At 52.0% G+C, this 21,387-nt stretch overlaps 1 protein-coding gene across 21 annotated transcripts in view; it reads right to left on the bottom strand.

The window, feature by feature from the left end:
* Positions 1-21,123, bottom strand: part of DYSF (dysferlin) — a 222,362-nt gene extending 201,239 nt beyond the window's left edge. For 13 of the 21 annotated variants that reach the window (XM_082671887.1, XM_082671902.1, XM_082671907.1 and 10 more), the window contains exon 1: positions 9,363-9,567. In XM_082671887.1, coding sequence (XP_082528013.1) covers positions 9,363-9,453 — 91 coding nt within the window. In that variant the 5' untranslated portion in view covers positions 9,454-9,567. Of the gene's footprint in view, positions 1-9,362; positions 9,568-20,462 lie in introns of those variants that run through there. The other 8 variants (XM_082671898.1, XM_082671901.1, XM_082671904.1 and 5 more) reach the window with 1 other exon arrangement.
* Between the last annotated feature and the right edge of the window lie 264 nt (positions 21,124-21,387).

Below are 21,387 nucleotides of genomic sequence, written 5' to 3'. Positions count from 1 at the left end.
CTGCACTGGGTCTTCGTAGCTGCGTGCGGGCTTTCTCAAGTTGCGCGCTACTCTTCGATGCGGTGCGCAGTCTTATTGCCGGGGCTTCTCTTGTTGTGGAGCACAGGCTCTAGGCGCATGGGCTTCAGTAGCTGTAGCACGTAGGCTCAGTAGTTGTGGCTCGCAGACTCTAGAGCAAAGGCTCAGTAGTTGGGACGCAGGGGGCTTAGTTGCTCCGTGGCATGTGGGAGCTTCCTGAACCAGGGCTTGAACTCGTGTCCCCTGCATTGGCAGGCAGATTCTTAACCACTGTGCCACTAGGGAAGCCCTCAATAAGTAGTATTTCTTAAACCTAAAGGTTAGCTGCAGTGTGAAATCTGAAAGTAGAGAGTGATGAACATTTTGTACTCTGTTACATTAAAATCTGTTGTCCTATCTTGCATTTTGAATAAATCTTTTATCCACACATGATTCTGTAACATCTTGCATTGCTCATTTGGGAAGTTTTTGCTCACTGAGTTATGCAGACCTTCCAAATGTTGACACATTTCACTGTATAATACTGAAAAATTACATTCATTAATATCACCATCAGTCTCAACAGAAAAGACATTAAATACTGGGAAACTGGAAGACAGAAGCTTTCTAAAATTCCAATTTTTGTTTGAAAGCTCAAATTTTATGATGGGCAACAAATGATAAACGTCAACTTTTAAAGTGGCAGGCTCACTCACTCATTTTCAAGAAAACGTCTATCAGATGCCCAAGTCTGAACGATCATAGTTTGTCAGTCATTCTTTCAAGTAAAAACGGTATTCCATTAAAAAAAAAAAAGCCTAGTTCAGCATGCCACTCAAGCGGTCACACGGGGCTTTTTCTTGCAGCGACCTTCATTTTCCAGGGTGCAGCAGAATGCTCTGTGCATACTTCCCATCTCAACACAGAAAATATTACAAACATGTGTAACTCCAGATCAAGATTAATAAAATTAATATTTGTACTGCTTTATCAAGGTCATTCTTCAGTAAAACTGGCTTTTTTGCCCCCCAAACTGTGAGTACTGGCTTTTTTTTTTCAAATTACATGAGGGTGAAAAATACAACAACGAGTACAATTTGGTGCCAAAGCCCTCATTAGTCTTAAGGCAGAAACAGTTTCACCTTCCAGTGCTATTGTACCAGTTGTACAAATATGGACTCAGCGAAAATGGCAAATAGCATCTTAGTGTTATTGTGGAAATAGCTTTAACCTTGCTGACCTGCTCAAAGGCCTGGGGATTCCCCAGAGGTCCACGTACCACACTTGAAGAACCTCTTAGGAAATTCACTGAACATCTCAGTTTCCTCATCTGTAAGGTCATAATAATACCTCCCTACGGGACTGTGGTGAAAATTAAACAAGATAAGATGACTGAGCTGCCTGGCACACAGCACGCTCATTAAATGTGAGTTCACTTCCCCTCCCCTCCCCTCTGTGCTCCACTCTGATGCATCTAGCGAATTCCTACTGATCCTTCAATGGGCAGCTCAGTTGTCTCTGCTCAGATAAGCCTCCCCCGACTCTCCCAGACAGAGATGGTTGCAAGCTGTGACCACACGTGTCGAACAGCAGGACAACTGTGTGCTTCTGTCTGTCTCCCCTACTAGAGTGTGAGCTTCAGAGAGCAGACACCATGCCTTCCTCATGTTAGGAACCCTAGAATATAGCAAGGTGCCCAGTAATCGGGTGCCAAAGGAATGGGTCCTTTTCTTTCCCAAGTTGACTGCAAGTTCACTTCCTCACTAGAGGACAGAACGGCTCTTCTCAGAGAACGCCAGAGACTGCATTCGCAGAATGGCTACATGTCAACAGAAAGAGGGGATGAAAGAAAGTACAATGGGGGGCAGGTGTCCTTGGGGGGCCCAGTTATCTTCTTAAAGGTTGCCCAGGCCTGCCCTGGCTGAATCATTCTGAATCCCCTTGGGGCCCATGTTGGTGTGGTTCCAGCAGAGGTTAAACACATGGCTTTGGAGTCATTCAAACAGCAGGCGCTACTAACTGAACTTGTCACCTCTCTAAGGCCTTATCTCCCTTGGCAGTAAAATGACAATAATAAAGAGTGTCTGCTGTATCAGTTTTGAGGGGATATGAGATGCTATCTAAGTGTTCACTTCCCCTCCCCTATCAACTTTCCATGACCTACAGGAGTAACATGGAAAATTCCATCTGCAGCCTCTCTTGAATTGTCCACTTGGAAACATATCCAGGTGCTCCTGGCTAGCAGCAACTAAGCAGTGTGTGTGTGCCAAGCCCTGTGCAAAGTGTCTTTTAAACATTTTCTACTTCCTGCCTTCCCTGAAGATGAGGAGAACAAACACCCTCTAAGGGATTTCACTAAGTCCTGGTTAGAAGGGCCAACTCTGGGACCCTCTGGATGACATGAAGCGAGTGGTCACTGATAGGCTCTACAGCCCCAAAGAAGAGCCAGAAAGAAATGAAACGTTAACCCGGCACGATCACATGACTTACAGACGCCAAGGAAGAGGACGTCAGGCTGCTAATTAGGAAACAGTTCCTTCCTCATCATGGATTTAGACCTGTCCTGTCCTTGATCATCAATTCTGGCCTTGAGAGATGTGGCGTTATGTCTGTAAATAAACAGACTCAATAGTTAAAGATACAGGAGAGCTCACAGCTCGTGCTGGGATTACATCCTCTCCCCAGATTACTCTGCAGAACTGGGGGCCAGCAGGCATCCGTGAGAATCATGCTGGAGCCCTAGGGTGCGCCTCCAGACTGAATGACTTAGTGAAGGGGAGTGAACCCGCCATGGGAGGGCTCTTCTGGGCCCCATGCAAACTCTTCACTTGTTTCCCCAGCCTACTCACCCCAACTCAACCCACACTCCGAGACCACAGTCACCCATGGCTGTAGGGTAGTGCTTTTCTTTTTCTTTCTCTTTTTTGTTTTTTGACCACACTGCACAGCATGCAGGATCTTAGTTCCCTGACCAGGGATCGAACCCGTGCCCCCTGCAGTGGAAGCACAGAGTCCTAACAACTGGACTGTCAGGGAAGTCCCTAGGGTGGTGTTTTTCAAACTGCAAATTGGGACCCATTAGCAGGCCATGACATCAATTGAGTGAGTTGACCAATATGTCTTTTTTTTTTTTTTTTTTTTTGCGGTACGCGGGCCTCTCACTGTTGTGGCCTCTCCCGTTGCAGAGCACAGGCTCCGGACACGCAGGCTCAGCGGTCACGGCTCACGGGCCCAGCTGCTCCGCGGCATGTGGGATCATCCCGGACCGGGGCACGAACCCGTGTCCCCTGCATCGGCAGGCGGACCCTCAACAACTGCGCCACCAGGGAAGCCCTATATTATGTGTATTTTAACACAATTTTTTTTTTAAGTCCAGGTGGAAGATGGTGAGGACACAGGTAGCAGGCCTGGGGTCTACTGACAGGCATCTGGGTGGGGAAGGCAGAAGTGGTGGTGGGAGCAGAGCACATCTCAGATTCTGACAGGGATGCATGAGTGCTGGTGGGGCTGTTCACCTAGAGAGGGAGCAGAGAGAAGAGGAGATGGGGCATCTGGGACTCCCAAAGAGAGAGAGACGGGTTGTTTCTGCCCACCAGTCAGGTAACAGGACCCACTGTCAAAGAGGCAGGGCACCTTCAGATCGTGCAGGCAATCTCAATGCAGTCTCTCATTTAGTCCACAAATATTTATAGAGGACTTGCTCTGGGCTGGGCACTCTCTTGACAGCTCATTAGAATACCCATCAGAGGGACTTCCCTGGTGGTGCAGCAGTTAAGAATCTGCCTGCCAGTGCAAGGGACACAGGTTCAAGCCCTGATCCAGGAAGATCCCACATGCAGCAGAGCAACTAAGTCCATGCGCCACAGCCACTGAGCCCGCGCTCTAGAGCCCGAGACCCACAACTACTGAGCCTGCGTGCCATAACTGCAGAAGCCCGTGCGCCTAGAGCCCGTGCTCTGCAACAAGAGAAACCACAGCAATGAGAGGCCCGCTCACCGCAACTAGAGAAAGCCCACACGCAGCAACGAAGACCCAATGCAGCCAAGAATAAATAAATTAATTAATTTTAAAAAAAAAGAATACCCATCAGATAAACAAAGCGATAGAAATTCAAAGTTACCAGCAGAAAACCAAAAACTGGTGGACAAGAGAAATGGTGGTAAACGGAGAAAAGGTAGCCCTGGCTTCTGCCGAGGGAAGGCCTGCTTTACTTCTTGGCACAGATACCCCCTAACAAAAACGGTAGGCAGACTCTGGCAACTCTGATACTTGCCCCACCATCTGTGCCCTGACTTAAGCCTGCACACCCCAAGACTGGGCAGCAGTCACTCCCTGCTTCCCTAGCAGAGCCCTACTCTTCTCACCTCAAGAACTCCCACCTCGATCTCAATTTTCTAAATCTTAACTGAAAGCATACTTTCCAGAAAATGAGTAGTCAGGAAGGGGTGGTGGCAGGTGGATATACTGACTGTGATGGAATGCTCTCTAGGAGGGGTAGTCTTTAAACTCAAAAGGCCAATTAGAACTGGGGAAGATATTTTAAACATCTATGACAACATCTTAATGTCCTTGATATGTAAAGAGGACTCACAACTAATGAAGAAAAAGACAAACATCTCTTCCCTCCCAAACTGGGCAAATTAAAAAGCAATTCAGTAAGAAATAAATGTAAATAGGCAATAACATCGAAAGGTCACAAATACTATTTGAACCTAAGAAATTGTTAAAAATTTGCATGATAATGCTTTGTGTTAGCAGAATTATAAGAAAATAAGCCCTCAAACTCAGCTAATGGGAAGATAAAGGTGGTACAGACTGTCAGGATAGCAATTTGGGAAATGTGGCAAAGCCTTAAATATGTCTATAACCTCTGACACAGCAACGCCACTTCCAGTATTTACCAAAAGGAAATAGTTAAATAAGTGGGCAAAGATTTAGTCACCAGGATATTTCTCATAGTGACAGTATAATTTAAGCTTTGGATATAAATATTAAAAATTGATACAACCTAAATATTCCTTAATGGGGGTTGATTAACTGAATTATAGTGCATCCATGTAATAAAATAAAACTTAGAAGGTGTGCAGAGGATATTTACTGATACAAAAATGCCCCTGGCTTCTTACTGAGTGAAAATGTAAATATGCAAACATCTGGAAAAAAGATATCTGGATGGGATCATCTCTAGGGAGGAAGGCAAGGGGTCTAGGGACTTCTGGTGGAGGGGTAGGACCGGTAAGGTTCAATTCCTTGACCTGAGTGACAGACATGGGTGTTCCCTTCATAATTTATCCATTAAAGCAGGGTTCCTCAACCTTGGCTGTGTTAGCTTCTGGGGATGGATAAGTCCTTGTTGCGGGTGTCATGGAGCTGTCTTGTGCACTGTAGGACGTTTAGCAGCATCCCTGGCCTCTACCCACAGTAGATGCCAATAGTACCTCATCCTCCCACCCAGTGGTGACAACCCAAAAGGTCTCCAGACATTGCCAAAGGTCCCGAGGAACAAAATCGCCAACTGAGAACAACTGCATTAAAGCGTACATTTATATATTATGTACTTACTTAGGTGTTAAATTTCACACTAAAATTGCTTTAAAAAAAAAAAGAAAAAAGAATCTTGGAGGAAATACGTCAAATTGTTGACAAGTTAATTTGAAGTATAAGGATAGGGGGCTACTTTTCACTTTTGTCTCATCCTTTTTTACATTGAGTACATGTTACGTTCACCTAAAGAAAACAGGCTATTTTCCATGCTTTAAAGTAATTTTTTTTTTTTTTTTTTTTTTTTTTTTTTTTTTTTGCGGTTCGCGGGCCTGCCTCTCCCGTTGCGGAGCACAGGCTCCGGACACGCAGGCTTAGTGGCCATGGCTCACGGGCCCAGCCGCTCCGCCGCGGCACGTGGGATCCTCTCGGACCGGGGCACGAACCTGCGTCCCCTGCATCGGCAGGCGGACTCTCAACCACTGCGCCACCAGGGAAGCCCTAAAGTAACTTTTAATATTCAAAAAGCTAGATTCAAAGAGTCCGGTGTCCTTGCAGCTCACCTTCCCTATACAGGTAAGTCAGGTGGGCCCACCTACAGATGGTTCTATAAGATTCCCCAGGAGATAGATGAGAGGGGAGGGGGGAAGGGAGAGAGAGCGACTGGAGAGACGCGGGGAGGAAGAGAGGACTGATGGGAGAAGGGAAAGGGAAGGGGCAGTAATGACTCGGGTTCTGGCTGGTGAGCCTGGAGGAAGCAGGGTAGAAAGTCACTAAGTGGGGGCACAGGAGACCCAAACTTCAAGGAAATAAGATGTTTGAGCTCGAAGGGAACAGGGATCTGGTTTTGTTCTTGGATGCATCCCCAGCCCCTCGAACAGCACCCAGCATGTAGTAGGTGCTCAATAAGTATTTGTTCAATGAACTAAATGCATGAATGAAGGGATGTAAATCATGACATTAGAGGGTGGGAAATGGGCAGGGCAGAAGAGAAGTCCAGCTCATTAAATGCTATAGGAAATGAAGCTGCCCATTCACGCAGATGGTCAGTCAAAAATCTCCACCATGGCCCAGGTACTCACGGTAGTTAGTCACGCTAACTAAATAATTAATACAAGAACAAAGGGATGATAAGTATTCATTAAAAACCTCTATCCTAAAGACCTGAGAGAGGGAACACATAAAAGGGCCCTCAGAGTCCAGCCTCCCAGAGCTCATAGTCTATTTTGGGAGGCAGGTCCTGAAATTACATCTGAGCCTGGAATGCCCGGAACAACTGTGAGACAAGTGGGCCTGGCCAGGCCCATGCTCCTCGGGCTCCGCTCCGAGTGGGAGCCCAGCACACAGTGCGGAGACTTCTCTGCAAGCAGTCCAGTCCCCTCTGTGCCATGATGTGTTCCAACAAGGCTTCTCACCCCTGATTGCGCTTTCTGTACATTTGGAGATTTTTTGGAAACACCTATATCTGGGCCCCTCACCCCAGAAGTTTTGCTTCAAGAGAGGAGGGACCGGGAGTTTGGCAGTGTTTTTTCTGAAAGCTCTCCACGCAATTCTGATGTGCAACCGGGGTTGAGTACCCCAAGCTAGATGATCTGTAAATTCTGGGTCTGATTCTAACAGCCCCTTTCCCTAAGCATCAACTCAGCCCCCAAGTCCAGCATGAATACCCCTGTCAGGTGGGGGAGGTCACATTAATTTCACCTTTCACCACATCTCACATCAATTTCTCTCAAGACGTGGTTCCAAAATGGCCTGCATCAGGTATGGAAATGCTAATTCTTAGGTCACTTAAACCTGCTGCATCAGAACCTCTATGGATAGGACCCAGGAATCTGTCTTTCAAGCACAATCGCCAGAAGATTCTCAGGCACAGTAAAACATGAAAACCATTGCCTCAGACTGTTGAGACTCCCAGGCACATCTGGAAGATGGTGAGTAACTGGGCCACAAAGGGCACACACCAGAGAGTACCACCAGTTTGCTCTCAGCCCCAGGCATCCTGATGAATAGGATGAGATGCTGCCCTCAAGGAGTCCTGCGATCCTAATTACGGAGCAAAGTACTGAGCACAGCCCAGCTGGGGCAAGTGCACTAGCAGACCTAACAAGGTGCTGTGCATTACGAGAGGAGAGACTAATGATAGCCAGGGGAATCCTGGGTGCCTTCCTGGAGAAGGTGGCATTGTAGCTGGGCTTTGAAAGTTAAATAGACTTTGAACAGCTGGAGATGGTACATTCCATTATATTGCAGTTTTGCTAGGAGCTTGTCAGTGCAAATAAATAGTAAGGCATTATAAAGGGAGGGGAATGCAGAGATGGGGAGAGGACAGCAGGTGCATGTGCTTGGGGTACCTGGGCTGGGGCAACAGCCAAGAGGGACCTCAATTGATTTGGACTCAAGGGCACTGCCCGCTCCAAGCACTCCCTGCCATGACCAGGACACTTCCCCAGGTTTCCATTTCCTTGTCTGCAGAATGGGGAGATTAGTAGCTACCACAAAACTGTTAGAGAACCAGGGAAAGAGAGTGGTGAACAGATGCAAAAGAAGTCCGAAGCATCTAAGAGACCTAGGCTGATGAAGGGCCCTGGGCTCAGGGTCCTTGGGGAGCTTCTTTCCCAGCCAGTGTTGGCCCCATCATTTCCACACAAGAATGGCTTAAGCAGAATCTGAACCTAAGGGAGAACTAGGGACCTTGTCTGGATGCTGCATTTCATAGTAGGCACCCAGGAATATCACCAATTAATGAAAACAGAAGAGTTTTCCAAACTGTTTCGACTCACACTTTTCAAAAGAGGAATAAAATGTAAATGGTCACACATCAAAGAATAAAAGCTACAGTTAGTTCTCACTTTGCCAAACTGTGTCTTTCATCTATGGTTATCATCATTTTGGGGTGCTTGGGGAGAAGATGGCGATCGTGGGTCAGAGCTAAAGAGCCCCCTTGGTGTTCCCACCTTTTTCTAACCTCCTGAAAACACCAGCCACTTGTCCCTCTCCGTTTGACCACCTTTTGCGCCGCACACGTTTTTTAATTCCACAAAACCACAGGATACACCTCGTGGTAAGAGGAAAACCCTCTCCCTTTCCTTAATTATCTTTCTTTGCAGAACCGGGGTCCTGACTCACTGCCATTGTTCCTTCTCTTAATTTTGACAGATCCTTCCTCTTCCCTTTCCCCTCCTGAGATACCTCCTCCCGTGGGAATGTCTGCCTTGAGGCGGGAGTTAAGGGTGCCTGGTGAGAAGGGGGCGGGGTTTGAGTCCTTTGGGGTGTTTGCCCCAAACAGAGAGACCCTCTCTGGTCTAAGTACCACAGGCAGGTGTTTAGGCTCTTTGCATTTAAAAAACTTCCTTGAACTCTCAAAATTTTTTGTATCAAGGCTACATCCGCTCTATTCTATCCCTTTTCCTCCCAACTGAGACACGGCCGATTCAATATGGCCAGTGCTGAAGAAAGATGGACGAATGAATGAATGAAATCAAGACACAACTTTCACGGTCTCCACACCCAGTTTTTAAGCGATCCTAGTCCTCTCTCTTCCGCACCCATCCTCCAACCCCGCCCTCATCACTGCCCGCTAAGGGCTCGCACGTTATTCCCTCTGGGCTTCTGTCTTAGAAAAGTGTTAACTGTCGACCTGTTATGGCACTTCCGGTTTTCCAAATTTTCTGAACACTGTGGCATTTATCGTGCTCGGTTGCATCCTCCTCGTCTCCTCGGCAGAAGATAGGACCGAAATTTCTCTGAGATTTCTGTCCTTGCTGACGGGGAGGAAACTATGGCTTGGACTACAGTTAGCGCCGGAGCCGGGGCGGCAGACCCGGCGGTGCGCGCGCAGAGTCGGTGGCGCGGGCGCACGGGCGCCACGGCCACGGGGCTCTCACCTCGGAAAGTCAGGCTGGCGACCGGGTCGCTGCGCCGGTCCTTCTTCACACTGGGGAGGTTGCTGGCCCTCACCAGCTGGCAGCTCAGCATGGTTCGGCCGGCCCCCACCGAGCAAGCGCTCGGCTCCGAGGCAGCCGCACCAGAGGGGAGCGAGCTGTCGCCTCCGCGGGAGAAGTCCCGGCGCCTGAGAGAGGCCGCGGCGAGGACACCGGACACCCACTGGGTGGACCCTCCCCTCCGGCCCGGGTCCGGATCCGCCCTGCCCGCGGAGGGCGGGGCGGGCCAGGGGTCAGCCTGGCGCCGGCGGGGCGCTGGTCCCCTCCGCGGGTCCCCGCCCCCGCCAGGAATGGAAGCGCAGCTGACGCGGGGCGCACGGCTCGGCTACGCAGCTGGGAAGCGTCGCCCGCCCGCCTGCTAGCGGGAGCCCGCACCGTCCCGGTTACCCGCCCGGCCAGCGCGCCCGGGCCCCGAGCGCACCAAGGCCGACCTCGTTTCCACTGCTCTCCTGCCCGAAGCGCCCAGGGGCAACTGGGTGCGAAGGCGGGAGGTGGGGGAAACGGGGCTTCAGAGACCAGAGTGTGTCCGCGGGAAACTGCAAGTGCTGCGAGCGCTAGAGGAGGAGAGGGCCGAGCGGCCAAACGTGCGCTGCGCCCTGAGCCCCTGGCGCCCACGCCGCTCGCCTCGGCCCACCTTCCCCCTCGACCGCCCTCGGTGCCCCGGAGGTCCGAGAGACTCCGACGCTCGAACTCTCGCGAAGAGCCTCTGAGCCTTCTCCAGAGCAGTCTGGGGTCACCCGCCTCCGGAGGCGGAGGTCTGCATCCTGCCCACTCGGTACCCTGCCACATCCCCAAAAGCAATCTCTAGGTCCCCTCGCCCTCACCATGAGGGGAATTGCCTAGAGCGTGAGCCTCGAGTGGTGACAGCCTTTAGCGTGCGTTCCTGTGTTACGTCTGGTTCCTTTCCAGCTGATGAACTTCTTGGCCACAGGTGGCTTCTCACCTCCATACCCCTACATTGCAGCACCGAGCACCTGACAGGCACTGTCCCTCCTCGCACCTCCCAGGTCCTCACTAGCTTCCTCACTCAGCCTCAATTCAGTGACTAGTTATCGTCATTCTGCTGCACAAGATCACAGCTCTCTTTTTCTTCGCTTGTTTTGAAGATCCAGCATTTTCAGGTGGCTAAACAGCAACGTGGTGAAATCCAGCCCTGCCTACTCCACGCCAGCCCGCTAAGCACTAAAGGTGTTGCAGAATAACACAGCTAGCCTGCTGGTCTCACCTGTTATTTCCCACCCCTGACTCTGGTGGATCCTGAGTGCTGATAGGGAACTACTACATGTCCACAGCCTCTTCAATCTCCCTCTCTCCTAGACAGCTATTTCATACTTTTCTCTCCCCAAACCCACAACACCCCATCACCATCCGCGCTCTCAGTTTGCTTTTTACATGCAAAGTAGAGAACTTCCTCAGGCTCCCCGCCTCCTAACTCCCGTCAGCTTCTGCACCCAAATCTTTTGCTCTTTCTCCTGCTGTTATAAACAAATCATTCGTACTCCTAAGCCCCGCTGGGCACTTGGGCACTAGATCCTACCCCCTCACCCACTCGATGACAAGTCTGAGGCTGTCCTCTCCCCAACCTTAAAGGCTGCACCTTCTCTAGCTGGCTTGCGCCCTCTTCCTCCTGACTCTACCACTCTCCCTGGGTGACCCCACTAACCCTTACGATGAGCTGGACATTTACTTCCTCTCCAACATCCAAACTTCCTCTCTCTCAGCAGAACCCGACTATTCGGGTACTACCCCCAGCCCTAGCTCCAGATCCTGACCTATCTGAGACCATCTCCTGGCAATAGCTATTGGTCCAGCGATGGCATATGTCCCGAGTTGTTCTCCTGGAGGGATAACTTATCCTCCGTGAATGGACAAGCCCAACTTCCTCTCCTGCTTCGTGAGAATAAGGAAGCATGTAGATCAAATTGCCGGCCAGCTCTAAGATGTAGCAGACACCAAGGACGGCAGACCAGAGAGAAAAATGGAGTCAGCCTGGGTCCAGGGTGACTGTGGAGCTGTCCACTGTATATGCCCAGAGTCCACCAGGTCTCTGGATCATACTGTGGCGTGGTACTAACAGGGATTCCTCCCAAGAGGACTTGTATCGGGCATAAAAACCACTTTAAGGGCTTCCCTGGTGGCACAGTGGTTGAGAGTCCACCTGCCGATGCAGGGGTACACGGGTTCGTGCCCCGGTCCGGGAAGATCCCACATGCCATGGAGCGGCTGGGCCCGTGAGCCATGGCCGCTGAGCCTGCGCATCTGGAGCCTGTGCTCCGCAACGGGAGAGGCCACAACAGTGAGAGGCCAGCGTACTTCAAAAAAAAAAAAAATCACTTTAAGACTGTTTATTATTAAAGTCTTTTTGAGGTAGGATCTCACTTACTTGCAGCCTAAGTCATCCTTACTGACTTTGGTACCATCTATGTGCCCACAGCATCCAAGTACCTCCACCAAGGCATTTCCACCACCACCCTCTCCTGCCTGGGCTGCCTCTTAGCTGGTCACCTCTGGTCCATTATCCACACAGGAGCCAAGTGATCTTAAATATAATCATGTCTTTCCCCTCGTAAAATCCCTCCAAGGCCTGCCGTGCTCTTGGAATAAAGCCCGGCTCCCTTTCCTCTGCATACAAGGTAAGACCCCTCAGCCCCTCACTTCTCAGTTTCTGGAACATGCTGAGCTCCCTCCAAACTCCCTCCAAGCTCTGCTGTCACCTCCACCTGCACCTGCCTTCCCCCCTCTCTTAAAGGGCCACCCCCACTCACTCTTCAGGCTTCATCACTTCCGTGGGAAGCCTCTGACCTCCTGGTCTAGGCTGGGTCCTCTGGCAAACAACTGCACAGCAACGCTTTTCCTTCTTAGCGCTTGTCCCAACTGGAAGCAGTAACTATTTGTTTAAGTGCTGGTTTGATGTCTAGCTAGATGGTGGAGTCGGTCGATGAGGGGAGAGCCCCAGTCTGTCTCAGGCAGCCAGGTGTTCCCGGTGGATAGAAGGGCTGGCCTGGGGTTGGTGTGATGGACATTGTACTTGGCTCCCCAGTGTCCCTTCCACCCTGTGATGTGAAGGGTGCTGTTCTCAAAGAGGGTAGTACTGCCCCCTAGGGGCAATTTTAGATCTGATGATCGAGGATAGTTTTTACCATCACAATAATTCCTGACGTTGCTGCCTTCCCCAGCACACCACACCCTGCCCCCTAGCCCTGCTCTAATCGGTCAGAGGGGGCACAGGAAATCTGTAGGGGCATATCTAATATTTCCAGAGGAATATTCCAAGGGACCTTTGCAAACACTTGGCTTATGTCCAAGGAACAGGGTCTCCACACTCCTGCTCAGCTGGTGGCCTGAGCCCTGGACACTTCCTGAGGCCTCTTTTCCCATCCCAACTTCCAACTTCCCAGCCTGGCTGCCCTTCACTTCTCCCTGATAGGATGGCTGACTCTTCCCTTGGGGATGTCATCCTGGGGCCGGTGCTCAAGGGGGCTTCCTCCCAAGGGGACTTGCAACAGGAATGCAGCTCTTGCGGACAGTGTGCTGAGACCTCAACTTGGCCCCCTCAAAGATGTTCTCCCGGGGCTTCCCTGGTGGCGCAGTGGTTGAGAGTCCTCCTGCCGATGCAGGGGACGTGGGCTCATGCCTCAGTCTGGGAAGATCCCACATGCCGCGGAGCGGCTGGGCCCGTGAGCCGCTGAGCCTGCGCGTCCGGAGCCTGTGCTCCGCAACGGGAGAAGTCACAACAGTGAGAGGCCCATGTACTGCAAAAAAAAAAAAAAAAAAAAAAGATGTTCTCCCCTCCTGCCATAGAAATGTTCCAAGGAGATTGACCTGGAAGCATGGTCACCCACATAAATAGACTACATTTCCCAGAACTCCCTCAGAGCTAGATGTGGCCAGGAAACCAGGTGATGACCGATGCGATATGAGCAGGAGGGCTATGTGTGTCCTGCCCAGGCTGCAGTGAAAACATATCCCAAATCATCATATCCAAAATTCCCCCAAGGGGACAGTACTATCCTCTTTGAGAACCACTGGCTCAGCCTCATCATGGTGTGGAAGGGACACTGGAGAGCCAAGTACGTATCCACCACACCAACCATGTTGTCAAAGGGACCACGGGGGATAGCAGAGAAACAAGACAGAAAGGATCCGGGGGCCTGGACAGCCCTGCGGGTCAGAACTTTACCAGCCTGGACTGCCTACACATCAACCATTATGTGAGTGAGAGAGACCATCGTGCCCCCCACCATCAGTTAGGGCTCGCTAGCCAACAGCCAGGTCTGCATCCTACCTAAGGCCCCGGGTAAGGGCGGCTCCTCGGCATCCCGGAAAACTCCAGCCCCACTGCAAAGGGGACAAGGCCAGCTTAGGAGCCACTGTTGGGTAGCAAGTGGGTAAGGGTGGTCTCGGGTGTCCTCAGCCTGCAGCGGCTTGAAGCAGGATTTCAGCTCCCGGCCAGAGATTGAAGTCAGGCCACGGCAGTGAGCGCACTGAATCCTAGCCACTAGACAGGTGGCCAGTGACAAGAAAATGAATTTCCACAAAGAAACGGAGAGTAGTGAAACAAGTAAAGTGTTTATTAGAAGGAAAAAGAGTACGTGTGGGTAGACACACGGGCAGGCTCAGAGAGAGAGTCGCGCCGTTGTGGTAGTTTGAATGACCTTTATGGGGCATTTCTTCTGGGTTTCCTTTGGCCAGTCATCTTGCTTTGCTGGTCTGAGTCCATATTTGGTATATCTCAGCGTCCTCTGTGTGTGTGCGCATCTCTTAGCCAAGATGGATTCTAGAGAATAGGCCTACGGGTAGGTTGACATCACTTACTATGGGGTGGCGCCCCCTCCCTTTTTGACCTCCAAGGAGCTTTTCTGTGTGTGTGTAGTTGGGAAGGTCTCCTTGACTTCTGAGAATGAGGACTATGTGGTCTTCTATCCCTTATCTGGGCAGGGCTTAGCTTCTCCTCCCTCCTGCTGTTTGGAGTCTCTGTCCACAGGGGACAAACTCCAGCCGTTTAGCCTGGGGATCATCTATCTCCTGCCTCAAGGGGACCTGCTTTGAAGCTGAATTTGCATAGCAAGCCCAGTTTTTACTTACAATTTCATGTTAAGCGCAACAGACATTTCAGAGCTAAAAGAGGTAAGGTGGGGAGGGGACTAAGGCTCTCCCCTGTTACCCCATCGGTGTAGTCATGGATAGGTGCTGACTGATAATCTCAAGTGAGAGGAGACTGGCTGCCTGTTCCCTGGAGAGTCCAAGAACCAAGGTCTCCCAGATTAAACAAAACACCATCAGATGCTGCCACTGGTGTCCCCTGGGACACATCCAGCACATAGACCTGCTGTCTTTGATCAACACAATGTTTTATAACAAAATTGTACTTTAACCATAAGGAGATCTGGATTTATAGCATCCCTTGAAAAATCAGAGAAGCTGGCACACGATCCCTAATTTTCTGCCTAACACTGACTCTCTGGCGCCTACAGCCAGAAGCATGCATCTCGGCTCGCCCTACTCGCTACCACTCACCCAATATGCATGCGCTTCTCCCTCTGGCCTTAGTTACGCCGCCTGCCATGCTCCCATGGGCATGTGGGTTTGTGACCCTCTTCTGTCACCTAGATGGGGTCCTTCCTCCCTGCCAGTCAAGGGGGAGATACTTCAAGGAGAGCCCCTTCTTGCTTTTGGAGTTGGCCTCCTCTGGCTCAGTTCTCCTAATGTCTGGGGCCTTGTTTTTTCCCAAGGCCTGACATGGGGTATCCAGGAAGCAAATAAACCTTGCCCTCTGCTTCCAATAACACCAACCTGGAGACGAACACTCTGCATGTGAGCTTACAGGATTCCTCAGGGCACATCTGCCAAAGTCCAAAAACTTACAGGAGTAAGGATGGTCCAATGCCTCCTCCTGCCCTCCCCGCTCACATTCATTGAAGAATTTGTGTCCCAAGGATATCCCAATCCGACCAGCTGGGATTAGAGAGGCAGTCACGTGTCTACCAGGGGTGTCGGGGTGTAGACTGCACATACAGCAGTGATTCTGGTTATGGCCACGGTCATGTGACCGACTGCCTGGGAAGAACTCTCCCATAGCAGGAACAATCAGATGGCCCTGCGTCCATCCCAGTGCACCCTTTTCTAGCCATGTGTCCCAAGACGTGAGATTTGACCTTTCAGAGTCTGTTTCCACTTCTGTGAAATCGAGAGAATGCTACTTCACAGAGCTGTTAGGAGGATTACAGCAAACACTAAAGTTTCCAGGCCAGTGCCTACCTGGCGCACAGTAGGTACACAATAGATGTTAGTGCTCTTCTTGCTAACACTTCAGCCTAATGAACCAATCTGGAAAGAGACCAGCATGCAGGAAGTAAAGAAAGAAATAGGGGTGGGATAGGGAGGGTGGGAGGGAGGGAGACGCAAGAGGGAAGAGATATGGGAACATATGTCTATGTATAACTGATTCACTTTGTTATAAAGCAGAAACTAACACACCATTGTAAAGCAATTATACTCCAATAAAGATGTAAAAAAAAAAAAAAAGAAAAGAAAGAAACAGATTTTGGCCTGGGGAGAGGGACTGAGAAGGTTTGTGGGCTCAGGGAGTCACTTTTCCAAGAAAGATCTAGCCCAATGGTGAGGGTCACAGCCAGCCGGCAGGCAAGTGGACATATGTCTTGGCCTCAGAAGCGACTGCTCCGGGGGGTGCGGGGGGAGCAGCCAGAGGAGACAGGACCAGGGTCCCTTGGGGCCGAGGGGATGGCCACTCACTCCTCAGCACATTGTGCCCAGTCTGGTAGGACAGGAGATGAACCAACAGAGCTGGTGATAGGCCGGACCAGGCAAAAAAGGTAGTGAAAGGCTTTCTGGACGTGTGCAGTGATTTCTTAGTACATGTACAATACATGTTAGCCATAATAATAATTATAATAAATATATATATAAACATATATAATAATAGTAAAATAGTTAACATGTATTTAAGTGCCAGGCACTATTCAAAGTGTAATATGTGTATTAACACATAAACGCTTCAGAATCATCCCTCCAAAGCAGGTACTATTATTATCAACACTTTATAGATGAGAAACTGAGACACAGAGAGGTTAAGTAACTTGTCCAAAGACACACAGCTGGAAAATGACAGTGCTGGGATTCCAAATCCAAGGTCCCAGGCAGTCTGGGTCCACAGCCAACACTCTCAGCTACCGTCCTTTCATTCTTGTTCCATGCTCTCATCCCACTGGAATGTGACCAAGGCTGCCAGCTATCTGCACCCCTGAGCCCCTCCACCCCACTGGATTGGCTAAGCTTGGGGCCTATGCTTACAGTGCCCCTTTTCCAGAGGCCCCCAAGTGCCTGCCACACCCACTGCAGGCTGCCCACCTCAGTGCTACATGATGCATGCCCCTAGCCTTAGCTTATCAGTCCCTGAACAGCCATCACAGGCCTAACAGAGGCCTTGAGATGGCCTAGCACAAGAGTACTCCCCAGAGGGAGCATCCTGGGCCAACCGGTGACTGGTCCTATGAGATGCAGAGAGGGTGATGCAGAGGGGCAGAGACCCCTCTGAGATAAGAAAGCATCCTCCAGACCAGAGAATGCGAGTGGGGATGTCAGGGCCTGAGGGCGAACGAGAGTGGGTGGCAGCAGGGACAATGTGTGAGATGAGGCAGGGTGTGAGGGGGCCACGTGCAGACTGAGACTGGTCTCTGGGGTGTGAGCCAGACCTGGGTCCTGCCCCTCCACCTTTTACTGCTTGTCTCTTATAAATCAGAGCTAAGACCAGAGGGAAATGGTAGAGCAGTTAAAGACGGGTTCTGGAGCCAGAGTGTGTGGGCCTGAATCCTGATTCCACTAATTACTAGTGTATGACTTAACCTCTTTTTGGTGTAGAATGGGGGTGATAATGGTTGCTACCACATACGGTTGCTAGGAGGATGAAGCGTCTACATACAAGGGCCTGGTACAAATTACAACTCGAACACGATAGAACTCATAGTAAGTGAGCTCCATTTAGAACAGCGCTTACACCTAGTAAGCACAGTATCAGTTAAATATATCTCACAGGATCGTTGTGGGGTTTTGAAGAAACGGCATCTGAAAATGGTACATTGTGCTTAATGAATGACCATTCTCTCTGCTTGTGATGAATACGCTTTTCAAAATTGGAATCCTGCATCTCTGGGTCATTCGTCATACACTGCCCTCCCCGCAGCCTTGCACTCCCCCCCGACTCTGACTCAGCCCATGCTGGGTACCCCCCACACAGCCCTCCCCTGTTCTGGCTCAGGCCCAGGGTGCCTCCTGTGTGGGCAGTGCATGGTATGCATTCCAAAGCACTTTCTTATTCATGAGCGTGGACGCTGAGAACAACAGAGGGCGTGATGGGGGTGGGAGGGGTGCTTTGGCCACTGTGTGACCTTGGTCAGGCCCCTGCACTTCTCTGGGCCTATCTGTAAAAGGGGATGATATCCCTGCCCACTGGCCTTACAAAGCTACCGTGAGCAGGAAATGGATTTATGCATGGGCGGAGGCACGTGTGAAATTATGAGATATTACAAATAGGTAACCAAAGGAGGAGGTCTATGGGCCCTAAAAGCAGAAGGTCTGGGAAAGCCAGGTCCAGGCCAGCTGGTGCGGGAAGCCTTCCCAGAAGGGTGTTCTGCTCTGAGGAGTGTGTCCCTGAGACAGAGCCTTCTGCATAATCATTCACCAACCTGGCCCCAGTCGGGATAAGGAGGGTGAGCAGGCCCGAATGCCGCAGGGAGGCCAAATTTGGACATGAGTGAGGAGCTTGGCCAACACGCAGGAGGTGGACTGTGGCCAAGGGTGGGGGAGGGAGGGCCTGCGCTCCCCATGACTGCTTGGCAGTGACTGTGATGGCTGGGAGTGGGGGGGATCCAGAAGGCCCCCTGCGAAGGCTGGGGACCCTCCCAGTCAGCACAGACAGTGTACCTCGTTCATCGCCAGGGAAGGGGGAGCCCACCCAGAGGAGCCAGGCTGCAGGCCAAGGGGAGGACTGCAGACTGACAGCAGACAGACAAATGTGGGGAAGGGCTCAGTCAGGGCAAGGATGCAGGATGGGGCAATTGCTCCATGACGACAGGAGAGGAGCCACACCAATAGGATTTCTCTAGGTAAAGCACTTCCGGGGTGAGAAAGTGCTTCTCCTTTCATTATTCATTATTCATTCTTTCCTTTCTCTTACTAGGGTTCTGAGCTTGGTCTGGGGAGGGGCGCCATGAAGACTGAGTCAAGTGTGTTGTCCTGCAGGGAGGTGTTGGGAGCTGGGGGTGTGGTCAGAGAAGGTGGGGGAAAGTCTGGTTCAGGCTGAGTGGACGCCAGAGGAGACAAGACCCCTGAGAACAGAGGCAGGGGCTCCAAGGTGACCCTTCTTGCATTTCATTTGTGCACTGGACAGCTCCAGAGGGTGCTCAGCCCTCAGGGGGCCCTGTGCCAGGCGAGGGGTGCTGGGGTGGGAGTGGCTGCTTAAAGCACAAGGTGCCTGTTTTCCCTCTGGCAGCAATGTATCCTTCCTCCCCTCAGCCAGGGGGCTATTTACAGAGTGAATGGTGCTCCCTGGAGGTCTGCAGCTCTCAGCCCAGGGCCCTCAGCCAGGCTGCTAGTCCGGGCCATGCAGATGAACCACTGGCCTGGCCTGCCCAGAGCCAAGGTTTCAGAGGAAGCGTGGAGGCCCCCGATTGGTGCCCTCGTTCTCCTCCTGGAAACCTTGATAAAGCTCATTTCTGAAGGCAACTGTGGGAAACTGGTCAGAACAGGTCAAAGCAACGCGTTAGGAAAAGAGCACAGCTGGAGTGTCACCTCCCACTCCTTCTACCCCCTTTGGGGCACACTTCTTTCTCCTCCTCGAGAAACCCAAAATCTCACACCCAGGAATGTGTGTATGTGTGTGTGTGTGTGTGTGTGTGTGTGTGTGTGCACATTGCTATGGACACATGCCTGCGTTCTGTGAGTTTCTACTCCTTGGAACTTGCAGGTGTCACAGGCACTTCAGGTGTGCATGTGTCCGGGGACACATGGGCACAGGGGCGTCTGGGAACAGGTAGATCCAGGAGCTTGTGAAACTGAAAGGGAATGTCTGCTGGATGGCCAGGGACCAGCCGATGCTATGATTGCCAGAGGCCTGGGATGTAGCCAGGTCTCCGGGGTAGAAAGGGAATGACAGGTAACTAACAGAGGCTGAGAGTGAACCCACAGGGCGGGTGGGGAGCTGGGCTCCCACACTCCTGCCCTCTGGTCCTTCTCCCTCAGTATGGCTCCAAACCCACAGACCCAGCTGTGTAGACCCCAGCTCTGGCTCCACCCAGAGGGGCGTCGCAGAGAAGCAGACAGGGCCCTGCCGTCACCTCCTGGAGTAGGCCGTTCATCACCATGAAAAGACCTTCCTGTGGGAGGTCTCAATCTGATAGGGGAGCAGGCTCCCCTGCTCAAGGTAGCCTCAATCTGATGATGAAGCTACCACCCCCAACATGCTAAATTTCCCGCATCCTGTGCCCAAAGCAAGGGTAGGATCCCTGGACCGATGGGCGATGTCTCTGCCCCCAGTGGCCGCCTGCCTGCCGGCCCAGCCTGTAATAGAGAGCGAAGGCCGAGGAGAGCCGCCAGGCCCGGGCCGGGGCGCGGGGAGGGGGTGGGGGGCGGGGGGCGGGAAGAGCTGGATTACAAATAGTCCGGGCACCAGTCTTCCGGGGAGAGGCGGGGAGCCCTGCAGTAAAACGCTTTGCAGCACACAACCTGGAAAGGTCTCTTTTAAGAGATCCTGAGAGTGCGAGGAAAGATGCTGGCCCCGTCTTCCAGGCCCCTCTTAGCCCCAACCCGGGCTCAGCTTCCAGGCCGCTCAGCCGCCTCTCCCTCTTGCCTCAATTTCCCTCTGAGTCGCCTCTCTCCGAGGGTGTGTTTTTGCAACACTCAAAGTCAATCTGGTCTGGGCGAGGAGTCTGGCCTCTCACGTCCCAGTGCTCTCCGGGATGGAGAGTCGCGGCGTCTCCTCCCCGACCCCATCCTCCCCTCCCGGGAGGGATCGCGGGCCCCTCCTACCTGCAAACACCGCAGAGCAGTAGGCATCGCTGATATCGGAGTCCGGGGTGTGGACGTTCTCGGCGTAGAGGATGAAGACCCTCAGCATGACTGGCGGGGAGTCAGGGCCCAGTGCGCCCAGGGCGCGGAGAGGGCTGGGGAAGGTCGGGGACGGTCGAGGCGCAGCTCGTGGGTTCCCTCACTGGAGAGAGCTGGCGGAGGGAGAACGGCTTGGATCACTGGCTCCCGGCTCAGAGCAGCGGCTCTTAAAGAGGAACAGGCCAGTCCCGGGCTGCTTCAGTGGGCTCCACTCGGTCCGCGCCCCGGCTGCGCTCAGCCCGCTTGTCAACGGGTGCTCCGAGGAGAACAGGGGCTTCTGCTCACCTTCCACCCCCGCCGCCCTACCCGGGCTCGGCTAAGCTGTAATTCAATGCTCCGGCCGCAGACTCTCCCAATGACACGGCATTTTGCACCTGGCGGTGGAACAGCGGACTGGGCGGCGGCCGCGAGGGCTGAGGGCTGGACCAGGGGTCCGGGAGCCCAGCGCAGTTCAGATCTCGCTCCTGCACGGGAGAAGGGCTTTGTGCCTCCCCTGACCTTCCACCTCCGGCAGTGTGCGCAACGCCAAGCCCGTCGCCTCCTCCCGCCGCGGGGATTCCAGCACTCCCCCTCGGAGCCAGCCGGCCGGACCGCCCCGGGGACGCGCTGGGGAGCAGGCGCGGGGCCGGCGCTTTCGCGAGAGAAGACCAGAGCTGAGGAATTTCATTGACGGGCAGCGCCGGCTGCCTTAAAAACTTTGTACCGCTCTTCTCTGGTTATAAAAACAACACATGACACTTTTAACACAAAATCATAAAAGAAAGAAATCACTGAGTCTGAAAAATACAGTATTAACATTTGTTTATTTACCAGCCCAGATTTTTTCCTGTGCATTGCATGCATATAT

This window comes from Grampus griseus (assembly GCF_964374135.1).
Source record: "Grampus griseus genome assembly, chromosome: 15".
NCBI classification, from domain to species: Eukaryota; Metazoa; Chordata; class Mammalia; order Artiodactyla; family Delphinidae; genus Grampus; species Grampus griseus.
The sequence above is the reverse complement of the archived record's forward strand: the minus strand, read 5'-3'. Positions and strand labels throughout refer to the sequence as shown.